The 23,446-nt window shown below is 44.6% G+C and overlaps 1 protein-coding gene across 2 annotated transcripts in view; it reads right to left on the reverse strand.

Moving 5' to 3' along the window:
- The window catches only part of CCDC85C (coiled-coil domain containing 85C), a 146,990-nt gene that overhangs the window by 53,099 nt on the left and 70,445 nt on the right, over positions 1–23,446 (reverse strand). For both annotated transcript variants that reach the window (XM_054025007.1, XM_054025006.1), the window contains exon 2: positions 1,471–1,547. In XM_054025007.1, coding sequence (XP_053880982.1) covers positions 1,471–1,547 — 77 coding nt within the window. The remainder of the gene's footprint in view (positions 1–1,470; positions 1,548–23,446) is intronic.

Genomic DNA, 23,446 nt, shown 5'->3' on the forward strand with positions numbered 1-23,446 from the left:
CTGGAGCCCACTGTGTGCAAAACAGTCACCTACCTCTTACGGCACTCGTTTGTTTATAAGCACAAAGATCGTAAACAAATGTTACAAACCACATCCATACAACAATGGCCAAAGCTGCTCCTTTTTGCTGTAAGCTCTCCTGCAGATATTATCCTTGTCCTACTCACCAATGGGTAGTCAAGACAACACCCTATAACAAGGATAGTGCATGCACTGGGGTCCTCTGTATAGACACGTACATAACCCTGCTGTAATGGGGGCCCGCGCCTCTAGAGCATCCCCTCACAACCCAGTGCAGTACAGCCATTGTATCTCTGCCTTAGTTTCCCCAAATGTGGCTTTTAATAACTCCACTGAAGCTTGTTTTTGAACAGCGCCCTTCCAGAGGTGTCTAGTTTATTCAGTCCCAAAAGCAGAACATCACATGGGTAGAGCTCCCCATCAGCACCTCCAGCTGGAGGGGGGAGGGGCTGAGTTAGCCTTAGTCCATCAACCCAGTTATGCACCAGGTCCCTTACCAGCAAGGCATTCATAACCTGGAACCCTCATCTCAAGTCAGGGGCCTCTTGACACTAGCTGGGGAGGATCCCTTCTCTTGGATCAAGGTCCCCCCCGCCGGAGGCCGAACCACAAGGATCCTTTCTCAGGACATCATATAATTCCTCTAATCTAGGACTTCTGCCGTTGCCTGGTGAAGCTGTTCATGGGAGCCAGGTTGGTCCGAGATTTAGCATTCTTAATCCCTTCCTTCTGGAAACTCTTCCCCCCCAGGAGCATTCTCCCTGCCTTTCTTTTGCTGCTGCACCTCCCTCACTAGTTTTCTCCCCCAAAGCTATCCCTGTAGGAGCTTTCTCTTCCTGTGCTCTGGGAACCATTCCTCTCCCCAGGAGCTTCTGTTCTCCAAACTCTCCTATGCTGGGTGTAGCTTCATTTTTATCATGCCCAGGTGTTTCCCTGCCTAATTAACTGCTTCCCAGTAACTCAGTGACTTAATTAGTACCAGGTGAACCTGAGTTGCCTCATTCCCTCTTGTGGAGCCTGTCAGAGATAGGCTGGGCCCCTTATCCCTTCAGAGGGCCAGCTACCCTATGACACCTCCTTTGTGTTCCTCCATACTATCTTGCTCCTGTTGCTGCAAGAGCCTTCTCCTCGGCAGCTCCTGCTATGGGGAGCAGCCTTCCTGTCACTCTCCACCTCATGAGCACTTTGTCCTTGTTTGGACTTCTTTTCTTTACTCTCTCTCTCTCTGATGTGGTTTATTATTTAATTTTATAAATGATTTTAAGGTCCAGTTAGTATGAAAGTCATTTTACAAAATAAGACCCGATCCAACAACTGCATCAATGCAGGTGCACTCTCACACTTCAAGAGGGCCCAATTGAAATCATGGGGGAACCAGATTCTGTCTGCTTGGATCCAGTTGCAGACATAAAAGTCATATTGTATATTAACACCACCAGAAAAACCTACCTGAGAAAGGAGTTTGTTGTCATCCTCCAACAGTTTGACTTTTGTTTCAAGTTGCCTGATGTAGTTGGAAGATGAATCTTTAAAGGGAAGAAGAAAAAGAAATAAGATTAATCTCCCTGTGACACGGTTCTTTAAAATCAGTAATATAGGTTTTACCATTAGACTCATTTTTCCTCTCACTGGAAGATAAGCTTAGAAAAGAGCTAAAGAACCATGCTCAGGGGTCACAGCTAGAGAGTCTAATGCATTAACAAAGAGGAGGAGACGGATACAGGAACACTTAAAACCTGAAGTACGCACACGGATGAACATACACACCCAAAGAATTCTACCAGTGAGATCTGATAGGCTATTCTAAAAACACATGGAGTTCGGCAGAAATAATGGTAGGGCAACAGAGTATAGTAGTCTCACATAACATGGTAGTGTTCAATTTGGGGAGTTTAATAGACAGTTTAGCATTACAGTAAGACAGTACTAGGGGTTAGGATGACCTGGTGCCAAAGAGCTCTGTGGGTGAGTTGCTGCTGTGCAGAACATCTGCTTTTTGTTTTGGAACACACTTTGAAGCAACACATATTGCAAATTGCACACAGAGAAATTAAAGAGTGGGCAAAATAGTTGCACCAGCTTCATCACAATGTAATTATTTGCAGGACATTCTTGCACACATTAATCTGTCTGTAACATTTCAAATTCGTCTGCAGTTTTAATAGCAGGGCGTATAAGCTGTCTGCGGTGAGTTTTGCAGCTTAAACAAGTGACTAACCTGAGCAAACTCTGCTCTGAGTGTCAAAAGTACTTTGTAAAATGGAGAAGATAGAGCACTGGACTGGGACACAGGAGATCTAGGTTTTATTCCCACCATGGCCACTGGCCTGCTGGGTGACCTTGGGCAAGTCACTTCATCTCCTTGTGTCTCAGTTTCCCCATCTGTGAAATGGGATAATGATACCCACCTCCTTTGTAAAGTGCGTTGAGATCTACAGAGGAAAAGCGCTATATGAGAGTGAGGTATTAGTATTTACTGTGAAATGGTGTAAAGCCACTATTCAACCACAATAGTTCACACTGGGCATGAATGAGAGAAGAACTGAGCACCCTGCAACCACACCGATTTTTGTTGTGCTTTGGAGATACTGAGCACAGGCTCAGACCCACTATGGTCTAGCAAGATGCAGTTAGTAAGAGATTTTCATACATGATCTTCCAAGGCTCATTCCTATACAAGGCTGAACTGCCTCATCTCTCACTGACGTCACTGGATGTTGAAGTTGTCCAACACCTACCAGAGGCACTCAGCACCTTGCAGAATTCTTGCCAGGCCATTCTTTACGCAGGTTTTGCAGATCTGCTAGCATGCAACTACGGCTAATATCTTAAGGTGCTTTGACTATTCATGGGAAAAACTGAAATATGCCAGACATGTGCCACACTGCACACAAAGGAAGTGTAACAACTACTCAGACAAGATATATTATATTCAAGTACTGTATCTACTTACAGTACAAACTCCCCCGGATGACATGTATTGCTTTTGTTTAAAACTGTTTTGTATGAAACAAGTAAATCCAAATATTCCTCATAACAAAAACAGAGGATAAGAAAAGGCAATTTCAAATCACATACGTCCTCTGAACAGGTTAAATGGCCTTAGAATCCATACAATACCACTTTGAGATGCAGTGCTGTCAGAGTTCACAAACTAAACAGGCCAGGTTTGAACTTGGTTGGGAATGAACAACAGGGCTTGTCTACACTTACATTTTATAGCGCAGCAAGTCTGAGCTCTTTAAAGTGCTAGTGTAGACAGGCTCTGAGCACTCGGAGCTATTCCCCTCGTGGAAGTGGATTACCAGGAGCACTGGGAGAGCTCTCTCCCAGCACTCACACGCGACCACACTTACACTTCCAAGCGCTGCCATGGGAGTATTCCCGCGGCAGCGCTTTGAAGTTTCCAGCGTGTGTAGACATACCCTAAGAGCTGCTGTAAGAAGTGATTTGCATGGTCAATAGTTGGCAGTTTCCCCTCTGAGGCCTCAATTCAGCAAAGCAAACAGCTTAAGCAAGTGTTAAAGTTCCACTAAAGTCAGGGACACTTCAGCACATGCTTAAGTACATTGCCGAATCAGGGGCCAAGGTCTGAATTAGTAATGTCCCTGTGGTCTACCACAGTGTTAGGGGCACTGTTTTGTTGTGACATCTTATGATCATTTAAAAAAAAATCTTACAAATTTTGCCTTGAGAATATCAGGAAGCACTTGGCCAAATTCCAATTTTGCTTCCCTAAATTCAATCTGCAGCCCTGATTAGATACGTTATTCTTCACTTTCTGCCACACATGGCTTCACAGAGTTTCTGTGCACTGTTAAATAAAAATTTAGTGCTAGAGGTGAATCTGTTTCAGCAATGAGTGACGTGATCTATATACATACAATCCTGAATGTTTCCACTAGGTTTCAGACACCGAAAGCTGTGGAAAACGAGTGGTTTGGAAAAGCAGGATGCAATGCAAAACTCACTTTGCTGCTAAAGGATTACCTGTGATTACCTGCAGATCAGATATCACTAGACTGGACATATTTTGTACATCCTTTTGATAAATATGTAAGCTACTAGGATGAGAGGTAGTATATAATGTTATAGCAGTAGTTCTCAAACTTTTGTACTTTCACATAGCAAGCACCATTTAACACCATTATAAATGCTGGGTGCAAAGCGGGGTTTGGGGTGAAGGCTGACAGCTCACAACCCCCCATAATATACTCGTGACCCCGAGGGGTCCCGACCCCCAGTTTGAGAACCCCTGCTATAGAGGCTCGATATATGCACAGCTGGCTCAGATGCAGGTCTCAGCTACAACCATAGTATTTAGCAGGGTTTTTGCCTAGTTTCCCTGTGCAGGGTGGACTCTGTGGGAGACAGCCCTCTCTAGACAGACTAGCATAAGAACAGCCATACTTGGTCAGACCAAAGATCCATCTATCCCAGTATCCTGTCTTCCGACAATGGCTAATGCCAGGTGCCTCAAAGGGAATGAACAGAGCAGGTAATAATCAAGTGATCCATTGAGGCTAGGGACACCATCCTGGTCATCCTGGCTAATAGCCATTGACTGTCCCATCATTATTTATTATTATTTGTATTATGCCTAGAAGCCCCAGTCATGGTCCAGGACCCCTTTGTGCTAAGTGCTGTACAAAACACAAGAGCAAAAAGACAGTCCCTGCCCCAAACAGTTTATAACAACAGATTTTTGATCAAAGAACTGAATACTCCATGTCCACCATGGCCAGAGAAACTATGCTAGAAACCAGCTAGCAACACCCATGTTTAAACAGAGTTGTGGATATATACACCTGCATGGAGAGGGTCTAGGGTGACCAGACGTTCTGATAAAATCGGGACTGTCCCGATATTCAGTTGTTTGTCCTGCGTCCCGACGGATGTATGGTCCGGACGCCATTTGTCCCGATATTTTGGCTCAGGGCTGGAGGAGTACACTGGTGAGCCCTTTTTTTATTTTTATTTTTATTTTTTTGCGCTTGGGCCCTGCCTCCCCCGCCCAATGCGTCCCGATATTTTGTTCTTGTCATCTGGTCACCCTACTCAGAGGGTCCTCCATACGCGAGTTCTTTTACTAGGTTTCCAGTCAAATGGATTTGTCCCATGGCAGGGACAGTTTTTGAATACAGATGCTCATAGAAAGAAAGAGAAAGTATTATTTCTTTTTTAAAATGATGCCTATCACGTGCCAATGTGTGCTTTCTAGACACATGCTTACTAGGGCCGTGCAACCCTGTGAAAGTCAATGGGAACTGTGGGTGCTACCATCTTTAAAATTCAGTTCTAAGATTTACAAGGGCTCTAGTTCTCATCAGATGACACTCTGGAAAGTTGAGTCTGTGTTCAAATACAATAAATGAACCAATCTTTAAATTCTGCCCTCTGTAAGGGAACGCCAAATGACCGTAGTCAAATTAAACATAAAAAAACAAACAAGAAAAAGAATCAGCTATTTTGTTGTCAGCAGTAAATATTGCCTCTCTGGCACTGCATGAGAAACACTCATCAGTACTGTCAGCCTCTGCATTGCACTCTCAGAGATTAATCACCAACATCTTGTGAACATTCTTTATTCTAGGTGGGTACCAGCTGAGCAGTTAACATCCTGATTTCAATTTTAAAAGACTCCATAACTCTCAGACCTGCAGGCAGTGTCACTCAAGCATTAAGCAGCAAAACCTATGCTGATTTTTCCGCTCTTTTAGATCAAGAACCACATTCCCAGAATTTTTCTGCCTCCGACCTTCCCGTTATCAGTAAATTTTCCACCACCACCTCCCCCCCCCAAAGTTTCATTTGAAAAAGGCATTGCAGACCCATCTGCTGAGAAGGAATGTTAATGGATCACACCCCCTAGCCAGAATCACTGTTAAAATTAAACAAATCCGCCCCCTCCCCCGCATCCCCATATTAGCTATGTCTTCAAAATTTATGGAATGCTTTAACACTCAGTCCAAATGCACATTCTTCTCATTGGTTTTAGTGGCTCAACAGAACCCCAAACTTCATACCATATAAACAGCACAGTTTAGGTCAGATCCTCAGCTGGTGTGAAGTGGCACTGATTTCAATGGCCCTACTACGATTTACAAGAGCTGATGCTCTGGTGCCTTATTTTTTAGTTTAATCGCACAGATCTATTAATAGGCTCTGTACATGTAGAGTATGCTGAGGAGGACGAGAGGGAGTTGTAGGGGCTGGGAAGGAAAGTGTCTTGTGTGGTCAATGATGCTATAAGGCAGAGGTAGTCAATAGGTGGACTGCGGGCCAAATCTGGACTGCCAGACGATTTTGAACAGACCCTGAAATCTTTTTCTTTCTTTATTATCATTATTGGTTTTATTATTATTATTATTTTCTCTGGAGTCTGGACCTTGACTATACCTTGACCAAGAAATTGGACCTCGATAAAAAATAATGAACTACTCCTGATATAAGGACTGGTAAGCTGGTGGGTGTGCCATTAGGGAGGGTTTCCCAGCTAGAATGAAGCTCACTTCCTCTCTGGCTATTGCTAAATTAGCCCTTGCCCTTGAAGCTATCCCTGGAGTTCTTAAGCAGCTGTGTGAGGAAATGTTTGCCTTAGGACCCAGATCAGGTATCCGCCCATCCTGCTCTCCTTCATTATTATAACCACACCTCGCTCTTGCACTGCTCTTTTCATCGATAGATTCAAAGCACTTCACAATCTCTAATGCATTCGCACAACACCCCACTGAGGTAGGGAAGTGCTATTACCCTTATATTACATATGTCACACACTGTGCTATATAGTCATTGTGCTCAGTATATTTTTTTAAGAGCAAGGTATAAACCTTTCCAGACAAGTGCAGTATAATACAAATTGGCTTGCTTGGGGGGTTGCTTCCATTCATGGCTATTTAAAATGGGAACACAAATGGACAGGGTCCCTGCACTGTTTGCCCGACTCTCTGAGCACATGCACCTTGGAGCAGGGGGATTATCACTGGCTAAAAGAGAAACTATTTGGGGGAGCCCTGCTGGGAGGTCATCCCTGGTTGGGTTATACTTATAACTGACAGCATGTCACTGAGTATCGGGGGCATGTAATAGGGAGGAGGTGTGGAATGGAAGTGTTTGTCAGCAGGGTGAGGGCAGAAACAGGGGTATGTGAGTAAGTGCAATAGGGCATAAGGGGGGCATCTAACAGAAAGACATGATTCTTCTGTCAGCAGGCACTGGAATCCTGCATAAAAATGCTGAGTAAATTTTGCTGTTGTGACAGGTGCTTCACTGGGAATATATGGGAAGTGGAAGCAGCTTTGTAGAGATAGAAAGAGCTAGGAAACTGGTTCTGGAGGGAGATCCAAGAGACAGCCATGCTCAGAGTGAAAGTTTAGGGTCAAGTCTATGTTACATTGTTTTTTGAATTCCCAGTAATCTCAAAGCCAGCACAGGGGTGAGTTTGGACACTAATTCAGGGTCTGTGCACTCTGTCCAGGAAGGGACAGGGACGCAGCCCATTCACAGGGAACAATCAGAAATAAAAACAATGCTAATGAAAACTGAGGAGGGCCGTGAAGATTATAACTAATCATGATTCATTTACTCAGTGCTAGCGCCCAAACTAAATTGTTTGTAGAGCTGTAAAATAAGTCCAATTTCTTTACTGAGCCTTTGAAATGCTAATTGACGTAGTAGGTATCATCATCTCTGCTAGCGGCACCTGAATTACTCTCCAAAGTCATAAAGGAGTATTACTGTTATTACCCACCCTCATGAATATTTACTGATCTTTAAAAAAAATATATTCCATCTGGACTAAGGTGTAATTCAACTTAAATATAATCTATCTGAATAACTTCTCTCCACACAGACAAAACACTTAATACTTATTATAGCTAAATCAAGAAGAGACAAATCACTCTTCCTTGTTTTAACTAAATTGCCTTAGAGGAGTCGGGAATTGCCTAGCTGCTGAAGAAGGCTTTTAACACACAAATTAGAAACTGTTTTACAATAAAAAATAAATCTCTGTGTGTCTGGAACACAGAACAATGTCATACACAGAGATGTTTGCAGACGCTAGGGCATTTCATTTCCCCATTAGAGATTTCAGAGGAAGCTGGATGATGGGCAAATAAGATGAAACATGCATTTATTTTGACATTTGTAACAATCATGGTTTATTTCCCTGTACATCATTTCTCAAATTTGAGAGAATGTGGAACACAAGCTACAAGTTTAATATCAAGCACCATTTGTATAACAAATCTTTAGAATGTTGTTTTACTTGTTTTACTTAAGTGAATTTAATCAAAATCCATAAAATCCACTTTATAAGATCAGTCTGCCCTGGAGATAGAGGAAAATATTAATGTAGCTATCTATGAAAACAGAAAACAGTGGAACATCAACTGAGAGCTGAAATGATACAAATACATTGAATTACACATGATTTAATTTAGCAAAACCATATCAAATAACCACACAAACAAACAGAGTGATACTGCATAGTGGTAATAATTAGTTGGGATTTTTGTTATATTCTATGGGAGTTTGGACTGATTTCTCTGATGTGATATACAGCTTCCTAAGGGAAGAGGTGAAAGACCCAACACTTGGCTCAGAGCAAGCAGACCTAGTTGGGACTAAACTCTATGCAATGTTTTGCAGGACACAATCTTGCACGAGCAGAGAGATGGACTAGATGGGATGACGAAGGTTTTTTCCACTGTATTCTTTCTATGTCATGTATATTTCAAATAGTGGGCCACATGTGATCCCCACTGTTGTGCTGTATAGAAGGTGCCAGATTAGGCTACAAATCTATTGCATGGTTTCCCCAAGCACCCCCTCCACTGTCTGCACTTGGTAGATGTGCCACAGATTTGGGGAGGGGAAGGAGGTTGCCCTCCATTGGGTTCTCTCCCTATGGGTCATTTTCACTCAGTGAAGCACAGGAGACTTAATCATGGCAAGATGCATCAACATTTCCTCCCTCAGTGTCCTGCAATGACTATTTTCCCCCACACAAAAAGCAGCTTCCCCCCCGCTCCACCAGCACTGCCCACAAACTCAAACCATAGGAAAGGAGAACACAGAAAGGAGTGCAAATTCTGACACAGTTTACTGTCTGCTGCTCTATTTTCCTTCCCTGTGCACAGATGCTGACATCTTCCTTTCCATTCCATTGCACACTGACCTTTCCATTAAACTGGCTATCATGCAAAGACCCTCAACCTGTACTAAATAAAACAATTTGCCAGCACTAGAGCTGCTTGTCAGTAGTTTTGTTATCAGACTTCTACTCCTCAGCACAATATATCAGACTCTCACGGCTCCACTGGTTTTATTTATTGACACTGACGATGAGGATGACAAGCAGGCTGAATTATGGGCCAGCAATTTGTCTTGTGACGAAGTTGATTTATCAAGGCGGTGTGATTCTTTCACAGAGAAACCAGAAAACAGGTCAAACTAGCATAGTTTCTTATTTCTCTATGAAAATGAATCTCTGAGAGGAAATCAGGCAGACGTGTAACCTTCACTTTCCTCATGCAACCCCAAACCCCAGCTCCCCTTGCCTTATCCAGTGCTGGTGTGTGTAGGTATGTCTTCACTGCAGAATTAATTTGGGTGATCCACACAAAGATTAGCTTTTAGCCCAGCTGTTAGCAACCACAGTGTAATGCTCTACCTGGTTGCTGCATTCTCACTGGTGTCACTGGGACTTCTGGAGGCATATCCCATGGTTCTTTGTGCTGCATGAAGCTGAGCCACTCTCTAATTCTTTCCCAGTGAACTGGCTGTCCTTCTCAGCACATGGTGGGAAACTGTGGGAGGGCATTGGAGGACTATCACATTCAAATGTTTTAGCCTGTGTCCTCACTGTGTTGTGGGCGGCTTACCAACCTGAATGAAAGAGGCACCTGAGCTCTGGGCCAGCCAGCCTCGGTTGAAAGCAACACTAAACACAGGTGAGGCAGCTTGTGTGTGTGTGGACGGGAGGAGGGTTGGAGCAACACTCAGGTAAGAACCCGAGTTAACCCTTCAGGGAAGTCAGACCTTGTGTGTTTTGGGGGAGGGGTGAAAAAGCTCTCAAACTGCAACTTCTATCTCCACCATCAAGTCTTTGAGGGTGTCAAGCTGGCCCCCTATGCCAACTCAAAAAGAACAGGAGTACTTGTGGCACCTTAGAGATACAGACTAACACGGCTGCTACTCTGAAATATGCCAACTCAGAATCTGGTCCCCAACAGGAGTGTAGGCCCGTAGAGTGAGGCCTGGCAATTTTGAGGCACACTGAGATTAATGTAAAGCTCAGTTATTTAATTTAAAAAAGATCAGACAACCATTTTGTCTTGAATCTCAGGAACATCACATATCAGACAAGCTGCCAATTGTACATGGAAACAAGCTCACGCTGCCGCAAAGGATTGCTTAAGCAGGACAGTGCATGTGCTACTGGAGCTACTTAATTAATGTTTCCAAATGAGTCTCTAAATACTGGTTCTGAAGTTTTACAAGACTGCACATTCCTGCCTCGGTTCCAGTTCATTAGACCAGTCTAAAAACTTAGCAGCCTCAAGTCAGTCTGTACGAGTCTGATAAGGCCTCACTTGTGCTTTTACCCTCACTGCTGTAGCTTCCAGAAATGACATCTTCTTCAAGCATAGCAAAATATCTTCCCCACTATGACTGTCAACAGGAGCTCAAGAGCTTCTGATACCTTATCAGGCTTTCATTAGAAAGAGACTGATAGGAGAAAAAATATCCTGTAGCAAAGAGAATGCTGGGTCATCCCTTTAAAAAGTAGCTTCTGAATTTTCTTTCTTGGTAGGGTGATCTTTCTATTACAATCCTAAACTTCTCTCTTTCTAGGGCAACCTTTGTTACTTTTCAAAGCAAATCACTTGTGGCAAAGTGTGTATAACTCAGTTACTCCACAGGTCCTATTTACAGGTTTCAGAGTAGCAGCTGTGTTAGTTAGGGTTACCATATGTCCGTTTTTTCCCGGACATGTCCGGCTTTTCGGCAATCAAACCCCTGTCCGGGGGGAATTGCCAAAAAGCCAAACATGTCCGGGAAAAATACCTGACGGGCACTTCCTCTCCCGCGGCTGCTCTGCTCCTCCCCTGACTCAGACTTCGGCTCTGTTTAAGAGCCAAGCTGCCCGAGCCAGTGCTACCGGCTTCGGGCAGCCCCCTTGCCTCCGGACCCCAGCCGCCAGCCAGGCACTTCTCCTCCACGGCTCCAGCTGCTCTGCTCGGGCGGTGCAGGGTCCGGAGGCAAGGGGGCTGCCCGAAGCCCGTAGCGCTGGCTCGGGCAGCTTGGCTCTTAAACAGAGCCGAAGAGTCAGGGGAGGAGCACAGCAGCTGGAGCCTGGGAGGGGAAGTGGCCGGCCGGGGGCGCAGGGTCCGGAGGCATGGGGCTGCCCGAAGCCCGAGCGCTACCGGCTTCATAGTTTGCTGTGCAGCCTTCAGACCCTGCGCCTCCGGCTGGGCGCTTCCCCTCCCGGGCTCCAGCTGTGCTGGGGAAGCGCCGGTCGGGGGCACAGGGTCTGGAGGCTGCCCAGCAAACCATGAAGCCGGTAGCGCTCGGGCAGCCCTTTTCGCGTGGCTGGGAGGGAGGAGGGGGGTTTAGGGCGGGGACTTTGGAGAAGGGGCGGGGAATGGGCGGGGCCGGGAGTGGGAAAGGGGCGGGGCCAGGGCCCCGTCGAGTGTCCTCTTTTTTTATTTTTTAAATATGGTAACCCTAGTGTTAGTCTGTATCCACAAAAATAACAGGAGTACTTGTGGCACCTTAGAGACTAACAAATTTATTAGAGCATAAGCTGTCCTATTTAATGGGCCAAGGTAAATAAAGAGAACTGAAGAAGGGGGGAAAAGAGCCTGACCTTAAAAACCTCTAAGGAAGGAAATTCCACCACCTCCCGAGGTAACCCATTGCAGTGCTTCACCATTCTCCTAGTGAAAAAGTTTTTCCTAATATCCAACCTAAACTCCCCCACTGCAACTTGAGACCATTGCTCCTTGTTCTGTCATCTGGTACCACTGAGAACAGTCTAGATCCATCCTCTTTGGAATCCTCTTTCAGGTAATTGAAAGCAGCTATCAAATCCCCCCTCATTCTTCTTTTCTGCAGACTAAACAATCCCAGCTCCCTCAGCCTCTCCTCATAAGTCATGTGTTCCAGCCCCCTAATCATTTTTGTTGCTCTCCGCTGGACTCTTTCCAATTTTTCCACATCCTTCTTGTAGTGTGGGGCCCAAAACTGGACACAATGCTCCAGATGAGGCCTCACCAATGTTGAATAGTGGAGAACGATCAAGTCCCTCGATCTGCTAGCAATGCTCCTACTTATACAGCCCAAAATGCCGTTAGCCTTCTTGGCAACAAGGGCACACTGTCGACTCATATCCAGCTTCTCATCCACTGTAACCGTTAGGTCCTTTTCTGCAGAACTGCTGCCTAGCCATTCGGTCCCTAGTCTGTAGCAGTGCATGGGATTCTTCCGTCCTAAGTTGCAGGACTCTGCATTTATCCTTGTTGAACCTCATCAGGTTTCTTTTGGCCCAATCCTCTAACTTGTCTAGGTCCCTCTGTATCCTATCCCTATCCTCCAGCGTATCTACCACTACTCCCAGTTTAGTGTCATGTCAACTAGATTTGCAGAAGACCGGATTGGCCTGTCAGTACCAAGGTTATCTTAGAAACGTCTAAGAGTTTGCAATGTCCGGGCCAAGTTCATGCAGTTTTTTTTCCCCAGCAAAGCTCAGAATCAGCACTTTTCCTGTGTGTTAAATTGTTGATTGCTGTTTAATTTGAATAAGGAAAATAAGATGATGCAACAGCTGGCAGAATGAAAGAGGAATTTAAAACTTTGTAATAGCTCCATAGGCAGTGGGTGAGGCTAGTCCCCTGGCCTATTATACCCGCCGCCCATGAATAGCTGGGATTCCATGTTATTATAAACCCACAAGAAAAAGACTGAAGAGTGAAAATGAGGAAAGATGGCAAATTGGAGGCTTTGATCAACATATCCCCACCTGCAGGGCTCTGCCCCGGAGTCAGATCTTGCATTCAGCAGTACAGGCATCTCCTGGATCTCCAAATTGACCACGGAGTGAAGAAATAGTTCACTGATCAACACAGAAGCAATGAATTAGGTACCAACATAATCGTTCTTATCCTGTACCTCCGTGCTATCATACAGATGGAGGAGTGTTCATCTACTGTCATACAGCCTGAGAGGTACCTTCTCCGGGTATCTAATTTTAGATACGCCGAATTAAATCCCCTGCTTTCAATAGCTTTATGTATCATGCTACTTTTCACTGGCATGATTAACACTTATTACACAACAAAGAGCCTGAGACCCTTCATTTCACAATATGATACAAAGGGCCAGATGGGCCAGATGTTCTACTGGCTTCAGTTTCATCAACAAGGAAGGACACAGGTGAACAGGAAGTTCTGTCAGCAGCTTGCATTCAAGGAGCAGCGCTGCAAGTCACTCAGAGACTAATGGGATTCGGCAGCTTTAATGATTAGGAAAAGGTTAAAATGACCTGCTGGGCACCCTCAGCTATTTAAGCCTCTTTTCCTTCCTCATGCTGCTTTAATCTTGGTAACATGGTCACGTGACCCAGCAGAAAACTGAAGCCGATTAGTGGCTTTCCACTGGCTAGAAACAGGTCAAAACATTGGATACGGTGTGAATACTTCAGGAAGAGGATAGTGCCAGGCTTTGTGCCCCCTTGGTGAGCACATCTGGCTGTACATTGCAGCCACTTCTAGAAATCACCACAAATGGATTCCCAGAGGGAAAATCCTACAAAAGGACAAACTTTCTCCTAATTTTTACCCAAGTAAATCCAGTCCCCATTTCCCCACATTCTCCCCATCAAAATCCCTCTCACCACAGACTTTCCATTCTTTAACAACCCAAACGATCAGCATCTTTTGTCATGGTCTCCATCATTTCAGACAAGGACAGAATAGGATTCCCTTTGTATTGAGTCTACCTGCTGCAGACGACAGATCCAATTACTAGATAAAATTTGAAAAATAAACGATACAGAAAATTTGAAGCATCAGTTATTGGTCATTGGGGGTAACATGCAGCGAATAGGGAGATGTTAGTATTTTGGTGTTGGGCAGCACACATAATATATACAGACTGCAATGTCCCCAATGGGGGGTGTAAACGGTGGGCGGGATCAAGATACAGCCGACAAGCGGTGAGGGTCCATCACTCATACAGAAAGTAGAGACAGTCATGGGTATAAGTAAGTGGGCTGGGTAATGGGGATGGGGTGACCCTCAAGTGGTGGGATTCAGTTAGGTTTGGTGGTTTCAGGGCCCAGGGGATAAAGCAGGGGGGGGTTATAGGTCTCTTCCCCCCTTGTGGGTGCACGAGGTCTCCCCGGCTCACTCCCGGTATTGGCGGTGGCCGGTAATGTGCTCTGTGTAGATACCCAAGACCAACGAATAGTGTCCGAGACCATTAGGCATCTCATGAGCCACGCGTAATGACGGCCTACCCCACAGGTCCTCAGCACACGTTCGTTACATGGGTCCCAGGCACCCAGGGCCCCAACGAACAGAGCGTCGGTGTGCACCTCGTAGCCCTTTGTTCACAGGGTGTCAGCCAGGGGGGCGTACTTTTCGAGCTTGCGGGCTCGGGCTTCACGGAAGGCCGGGGTCCTGTTCTCGAATGGAATCGTTATGTCGACCAGGATGATCTTTTTTCCAACCTCGTCCGTGACGATGATGTCTGGGCGCAGCGGGCTGTTGGTACCGGGGACAGCGTGGTTGACGGTGACCTCTCCAAGGCGTGGGTCGATGGCCTTCACTAGGCGGTCCTGGACGGCGTTGTGGTGCAGCTGCCACGCTCTGGCATGGGGCTTGCAGCAGCATAGGACGTGGGACAGGGTTTCGGCAATGTACCCGCACTTCCTGCAGCGTTTGTCCCGGTTCCCATGGCGGATGGCTCTGTTGAGGGGGACGCAATTCAGCCGGGCGCGGTGTATGAACCGCCAGTCGGCGAACCAGGTGAAGCTGCCCGTGGGGAGGAAGTGGTTGCTGGAGTCCCACTTGCTGGTCACCTCAAAGGCCTTACCCTGGTCTGTTTTTTTCTTCAGGGTGTCCATGTAGAGCGTGTGGACGGTGGCCTTCAGGGATCTCTCCAGCACGCCTCTGGCTCCGGGGGTGACGATGGTGTTGTCCTCCATTCCGATCCGCGGTATCAGGACTCCCAGCTCCTGCCGTTCCTCGCTCCATTCCCAGTGGCAGCCCAGTCGCTTCCCCGGTCGGCGCGTGGCGTTGCGGGCGCGGGACCACAGTGAGGCGAGATCGCCCCTGATACACTCCTCTGGGAATCCAGAACTTAGAGACCTGCTCCTTCAGCTCAGAAAACACAGACCTCTTCCTCTTGAGTAAAGGAGCACTCCCTTGGCTAGTACTACTAGCCTCTTATCCTCCGTGTGGGCCAGCTACTAAAGGATGTCTTCTTTGTACATGCACACTTAAATTACAGAAACTGAGCTTTTTAATGAACTGAATATGAAACTGAACAATATACTGCACTCAGCAGCCCTGTGTAACTGATTATGATACAAGGTTCAGGCTACTTTAAAATGTCTACTATCTTTGGTTTTTATTCTATCACAAATGTTTATACTGACAACGTATAACTGCACTGTACTTTTCAGAAGGAAGCTGGAGGGTCTGACAGTTAGATAAAGGATTGTTGGGGCTTTGGGCACCTGGAAAGAAATGGAACACAGTGTAGGATTGTGGGATAGGCACACTAGTTGGATGTTTCCAATAAAACAATCATGTATATAATGTAGTTAGTTAAATAAACAGCATTAGGTTTCAGAGTTATCACCCCATTCCTATGAGTAAGGAAGTTCACACTTACCTATGTGTTCGTTTCAGGCTGTCTTAGGACTTAGGAAGAGAACACTGCATTGGTTACACTCCATTCAATTTTTAAAGTTATCTTCACAACCATACGGTCTAGAAACTATATGGATACGTACATATACATATCTATGACGACAACCTAGATTCTGTACACTTGAAAAAGAGCTCTGTGGAGCTCAAAAGCTTGTCTCTTTCACCTCCCACAAAAATAACCTTGCTTCGCTGTAGAATGTTCCAAAACAATAAAAAAGAAGCTGCAAACAGTGAGTGTCTGATCATACACCACTGAAACCCCTAAGATTTTTAACATTGACTTAAATGAGAGCAGGATCAGACCCTGAGTGTTTCCTCCCTCTGATCAAGAAGAATGAGCTTGGAGCCACTACAGCCCATAGACAGCATGCTGCCATTCAGTGCCCTACCCCTTCCCAGTCTGTCCTAGTTAACTGCTATAAACAGTGATTTCTTCCTGGATTGACTAATATTCCAGATGAGCAGGCATTTTAGTGCTTTCTGTCCAGGAGACCAGGGCCGGCTCCAGGCACCAGCCTGGCAAGCAGGTGCTTGGGGCGGCTGCTCCGGAGAGGGGCGGCACGTCCAGCTATTCGGCAGCTATTTGGCGAACAGTCCCTCACTCCCGCTCGGAGCGAAGGACCTCCCGCCGAATTGCCGCCGCAGATCACGATCACAGCTTTTTTTTTTTTTTTTTTTTTTTTGACTGCTTGGGGCAGCCAAAACTCCGGAGCTGTCCCCAGGAGACACTTTGTAGGAGCTGAGACTGGAGTCAGGTCAGCTTTATAAATGTACAAGCTTGGTCTCTTTCTTCCACCTTTCCCCAGGCAGAGTCCAATCACAGATGTTAATGTGCTTCAGCAGGTTATTGTTAGTCCTTACTCTTCAACAGCAGTGATAGCACTGGTATCCATGCACCCCTGGCATCTGACCTACTTGATCTTCTTGGATCAAAATTCATGTTAGACTGGGAGACCTAAAAGTGTTCTGTGTGCCAGACTCTTCTCTTAGCTACACCTTGCAAGTCCCCTGAAGTCAGCAGAATTGAACCAGCGTAACAGAGAACTTGCCCCCATGTCTTCATTCTTGGAGTACATATGTTATTCCTGTTACTACTTTCAACAGGTGTTAAGAGGGAATACAGGCAGTGAGGAATTCTGACTTGGGACCTTATTCCATGGTGAAAATACTTCCCACTGAAGCCCTTTATGCTGATTAGAGCTAGTCAAAATGTTCACAAGATTTGAAACCACACAAATTTGTGAGATTGGAGGTGGGGAGGTTGCTACTAATTCAAAAATTGGATCATGTTCAATGAAAGGTTTGCTGAAGTTCGTCAAATCTTTACAGCGATTTTTGCCCACTAATGGTTTTAGTATCAAAATTGTGCAAAATATGTGGGTTTGAAGCAAACCTCAGTAATAGTTTCAAGTGAATTTTCCTTTAAGATTTTAGGTGGGTTCGCACCCACATAAACTGAACCAGAAGAAAATGTTTACATGACACCCCGCAAAACAACACTACTAATTTCACATGTTCCTAATTAAAATATTAGCACTGTTCATAATTTTGGGCAGAACTCTCCACTGTTAATTTGATCTCATTCTTCAAAGGGATTCTGTTTACAAACCAATGGACCATTGCAGAGCCAGCAACTGGGACAGGATGTACAGAATTTCTTGGGTTAATAAAATTGTTTCACTGACAACCTTTGTAAACAGAAACAGATTTTTTGATCACGCGACACATTTTGTTAAAACAAAACGGACCACAAACATTTTAAAATTAAAAATACAGAAAACCTAGGATCTTTGCCATAGTTTTGGTCTTTCTTTTTAGAAGCCCAAGTGATAACTTTTCCAGGCACTGAAAACATATTCCTGATTATAACGCTTTTCCCTCCTCTGTTTGAGAAGATTCTTCTGGACAATAGTCTCTGCAAGCTGGGGTGAAGACTGCATAATTTACTGCTCAGCACAAAGGAAAGCAGCTCCCCCCCAGTGTGGTCTTTCACAGTTGTGAATCCAAGTTGCATGGTAATTAAAACTCAAAAATCCTCTTCCATCAACACAAGAGAGAAATTCAAATTTAATTTCCAGTACTTAAATACTTCCCCCCAGTGCTCACTGAGCCTCCTATTAAAAAAATCTCATACATGCAAATGATGCCCTTTTCTGTACCGTCAGGAAAAACGTAATTGGTAGCAAGTAAAACTAATGATTGGGTTAATGAAAAATAGGCTCTATTGACTCAGGACACTCAACTGAGTCTGTTCCTGATCAGGGTAAACTATACTCCCCCATCCCCCTTTCCTTTGTCTGCTGCATACTACCAGGCCTAAAACAGAAACTCATTCAAGAGTGATGCCTCAGTTAGAAATGGCAGGGGTCAGATCAAAGTCCCTCTATCGGGAGGCCAGCAAGTGTTTACAGCCCTTTAAATGGAGACCATAGCCTCTGTGCACTCAGTGTTTTTTATTCCCCACACAGCCAGTTATATTTGCATTGTGGAAGTGCAGGTTATTGGCTTGGGTTGGAAGAAGCAGAAAGAGGGCTGGATGGTACAAATCATTTTGGGGGTTAATTATAAAAAGCAAAACAAAGCAGACAGAACTTTCAAAGATCAAGCCCAAAGTCTCGCAGGATGGCTTGGCTTCATCCGTAGGGGTTAGAGAGAGACAAAAGACCCGTCTTCCAGCTCATGTCCCTGCCCATGCGGGATTATTCCCTTCCATACATCCTGTGATGTTTATGTCCACTCTAATTTTAATGGCACAGGGCACTTCCCTAGTAGGGCTATTGCCCAGCTCCATACTCCTCACGGTCAGGATGTTCTTTTTGCTGATAATCAACCTAAAGTTTCCTTTTGTTAATCTGACCTCATTCCTTCAATTGTGCCCCCCCATACTGTCCCACCATCAACAATTCAATTTTCTCCTGAGCGTTAACACCCTTCAACCATTTGTAGAATAATGTTCCCATTTTGTCCTCTCTTAAGCCTGGTCTACACTACAGAGTTCGGTCGATGTAACTCTGTAAATGTCTACACTACAATGGTGCTCCCGCCGATGTAAGTCGCCCACTATATCAACTTAATAACTCCATCGCTGAGAGAGGGATAGCGCTTAGGTTGCTGTAGTAAGGGTGACACAGTGTCCATGTAGACACTGCGTTACTTACAGCTCCTGTTGGCTGTCAGCTAGAACCCCCCACCCTTGCTCTGACAGCCCGCACTATCAGCCAGGCGTGGGGATCACAGCTGCCCTCTCCGTCCGGTCCTGACAGATTGAGCTGTCAGCACTGGGATGGGGGGCCCAGCTGTGAGCCCTGCGCCTGATTGACACGCGGGCTGTCAGCACCAGAGAGGGAGGAGCCCCAGCTGTGAGCCCCATGCTCGACTGACAGCTCAGGCTGTCAGTGCCGGGGCTGGGGGGCAGCCGTGAGCCCCACTCTTGGTTGACACTCAGCTGTCAGCCCCAGGGTAGGGGGCTCCAGCTCTCAGTGTCCCCACAATGCCCCACTTTAGTCAGTGGAAGTGCTCCTGGTGAGGATGTGGCACCGCCAACAGAGGCGCATAGGGTGGACGTGAACCACCGCTTAACTTCTGCGGTGGCTGTACATCAATGTAACTTATGTTGATTTAATTTTGTAGTGTAGACAAGCCCTTAGACATGTTAATAGAGTTTTCGCTTTCAATCTTCCCTCATCACTCAGCCCCCTGATCACTTTTGTTGCTCTTCCCTGAATTCTTTCCAGTTTGTCAGGCTCTTTATTGCAGCCTGGTGCCCTAAATTGAATGCACCATTCCAGGTATACTTATACCAGAGGGAACATAAGCAGAAAGCAGGTAAAGCAATTTCTCCAGGCTTTTCCAAGTGGTTTGTCCTCCTTAATTTGGCGTATACTTGCCAGGTGTAACATAGCAGATGTTAAAACCTCAAAAAAGGCATTGGCTCATTTAGGCAGAGTTGAGAGTAATTGTCCAATTATACATAGCATTTACTTACTGTGTAGGATTCAAGCAAGTCTCACAACTCCCCTAACAATACAATGAAGTGTTGGCCAAGATGATTAGAGAGAAGCCTGGTTTAATGGCAGCATAAGTTCCTGCCAAGAGCTTTGTTCAAAGGAATGTAACCTCCTAAATTCATTGCTCCAGCAAGGAGAGCGCCACATTCAGCAGTGTTATCGTCGGAGAAAAGCTTCACAGGAGATCTCTGAACCAAGGACATGGAGTCTGGCTACTCTGCAGGAGTGATACACTGGGGTCCCATAGGAAAATACAATCCAGCCCCACAGTCTGCACTGATCAACTGAAGGGGTTCTCCCTCCTACGCTGGTCAAGTATTACTAAAACAAACTACTGCTATAGATGCAAGTGGCTCGAATCAGTTGCAGCATTCAGCCACATTCCAATTCAGGACATGACCCCTTCTGGAGTATTTAGCAACTGGCCTGGTCTGATGTTCAGGTCCTTCTTATCACCACAATACTTCTTGGGCTTCAACAGCTCAGCACCCCAAAACAGGGTACAATGTGCCCTATTTAGTAGGCTTAAGTTGGGTCACAAAATGGGGCTCAACAGTCCCAGAGCGCAGAAGTCTGTGGTTTAAGTTCAGACCCATTTCTACTCCTAACTCACAACGCTCCAAGATAGGTAAGGAAACAGAAAAAACATTTGATTTGGCTTCTAGCCCGAACTCACTATGAAGTGGGGGGCAAGGGGGAAAAGCTGGCAAGTAAGAAATGAAGACTCTACGCTCCTCTGGGTGGGGTTGGAGAGGCACAGAAGTAGAAAAGAATTGGTTTGTTTTTAATTGAGGATTTTCCCCAGATACTGCTTTCCCCACTCAGTTCAGAAAACCGCTGAGCTGAACCACCACCCCTACACCAGATGTTAGGTAAACATTATGTGCTCACTCCATTTGCCCAGTAAATTTAACTTTCTTCTGATAAACACATTCCAATGGCAGCGTAACCACAGGAGGAAGTTGTGTTTCTCCCAACTGCCTTTCAGAAGTCAATACAGATATGAAAACACAGGTGCATATGAAAACCATCAGGCCACAGAATTACCTACCTGGGAATAATCATCCCAGTCATTGATAGTTCAGTGCCAGGCCGCCGAGCAGGTATAAAGAAGGACTCTGCAGGAGTTCACTCGGGATACAACACAATTCCATTGTTATAAAACAATAATGGGCATCCATCTGCTCCCTTTATGCTGCTCAGGCAGTGCAAAGGGAGCAGAAACTGTCTGTATATCCCTGATATTGGGGGCGTCCCTTTTTGGGGTATAGTCAGTGTAGCCGGTTCCTATGCTGACCCCCCCACCTGCAACGCTGGACTGAGAGTGTAAAAATTAGGAAGGGGAATGGGTCAAGCTATGCTGAAATGCTGCATGGTTTCTTGGGGGTAGTTAACAAGTGCTGGAGCGTAGAGCAGCCTGAAGATTGCTCCGAACTCCAGCAGGGCTGGAGCTCTTGTAAAACTAGCCAGAGAATCAGCCATGACCTGAAACCAGGCACAGCAGAGAACTCAGATACCACGATGATGGGTGCAGTATAAGAACCTGCATAGAATAAATCTATTTATTATTAGGGCTGTTGATTAATCGCAGTTAACTCACATGATTAACTCAAAAAAATTAACTGCAATTAAAAAAATGATTTGCGATTAATCACACTGTTAAACAAAAGACTACCAAATGAAATGTATTAAATATTTTTTATGTTTTTCTACATTTTCAAATATATAGATTTCTATTACACCACAGAATAGGTGTACAGTGCTCACTTTATATTGTTATTTTTATTACAAATACTTGCACTGTAAAAATGATAAACAAAGGAAATAGTATTTTTCAATTCACCTCATACAAGTACCGTAGTGCAATCTCTTTATCGTGAAAGTGTAACTTACAAATGTAGATTTTTTTTGTTAAATCACTGCACTCAAAAACAAAACAATGCAAAACTTTAGAGCCTAATGTCCACTCAGTCCTACTTCTTGTTCAGCCAATTGCTAAGACAAACAAGTTTGTTTACATTTATGGGAGATACTGCTGCCTGCTTCTTATTTACAATGTCACCAGAAAGTGAGAACAGGCATTCGCATGGCACTTTTGTAGTTGGCACTGCAAGATATTTACGTGCCAGATCTGCTAAATATTCATATGCCCTTTCATGCTTTGGCCACCATTCCAGAGGACATGCTTCCATGCTGGTGATGCTCATTTAAAAAAAATAACATGTTAATTAAATTTGTGACTGAACTCCTTGGGGGAGAATTGTATGTTTCCTGATCTGTTTTACCCATATTCTGCCATATATTTCATGTTATAGCAGTCTCGGATGATGACCCAGCACATGTTCGTTTTAAGAACACTTTCACAGCAGATTTGACAAAATGCAAAGAAGGTACCAATGTGAGATTTCTAAGGATAGATACAGCACTCGACCCAAGGTTTAAGAATCTGAAGTGCCTTCTAAAATCTGAGAGGGACGAGATGTGGAGAATGCTTTCAGATGTCTTAAAAGAGCAACACTTTGATGCAGAAACTACAGAACCCAAACCACCAAAAAAGAAAATCAACCTTCTGCTGGTGGCAGGCAGCATTATCTCCTGCAAATTGTAACCAAATTTGTTTGTCTGAGCAATTGGCTGAAGTAGGACTGAGTGGACTTGTAGGTTCTAAAGTTTTACATTGTTTTATTTTTGAATGCAGTTATATTTTGTACATAATTCGACATTTGTAAGTTCAACTTGCATGATAAAGAGATTGCACTACAGTACTTGTATTAGGTGAATTGAAAAATACTATTTCTTTTGTTTTTTACAGTGCAAATATTTGTAATCAAAAATAAATATAAAGTCAGCACTGTACACTTTGTATTCTGTGTTGTAATTGAAATCAATATATTTGAAAACGTAGAAAATGGCCAAAAGTATTGAAATAAATGGTAGTCTTATTGTTTAACAGTGCGATTAATCGCTATTAATTTTGTTAATCATGCAATTAATCATGGATTAATTTTTAATCACTTGACAGCCCTATTTATATGTATTATTTAGTATTAATTTATTATTATTATTGATGATGATGATGCCTGGAATGAAGCATACACAACACATTTACTAATAGTAAGAAGCTGAGAGGGATCAGAAATATTTTGGAGGATCAGATTGAGATACAGAACTGGGCAGGATCAAAATGAGACATAGGAAAACAAATGGAAAGTGCAATAATCAATGTGTGAGAATGGGGCAATACCACGGAGGAGAATAGGAGAGGAGGAGGGGTTATTTGATAATTGATTAAATGTGAATCAATAGTACAACCCCATCTCAATAAAAATAAGGCAAGTAGCTCATCAGAGAAAGGTCAATCAGTGGCTAAATCTCCCTGGTGTGTCTCTGCTGTGCTATCACCTGGACTATATTCCTCATTCCATGTTTGTCTGTGATCTTTAGGAAGGTCTCTACAGGTCCACTCCTGGCTCT

This window comes from Malaclemys terrapin, chromosome 4 (genome assembly GCF_027887155.1).
Source record: "Malaclemys terrapin pileata isolate rMalTer1 chromosome 4, rMalTer1.hap1, whole genome shotgun sequence".
Lineage (NCBI taxonomy): Eukaryota > Metazoa > Chordata > Testudines > Emydidae > Malaclemys > Malaclemys terrapin.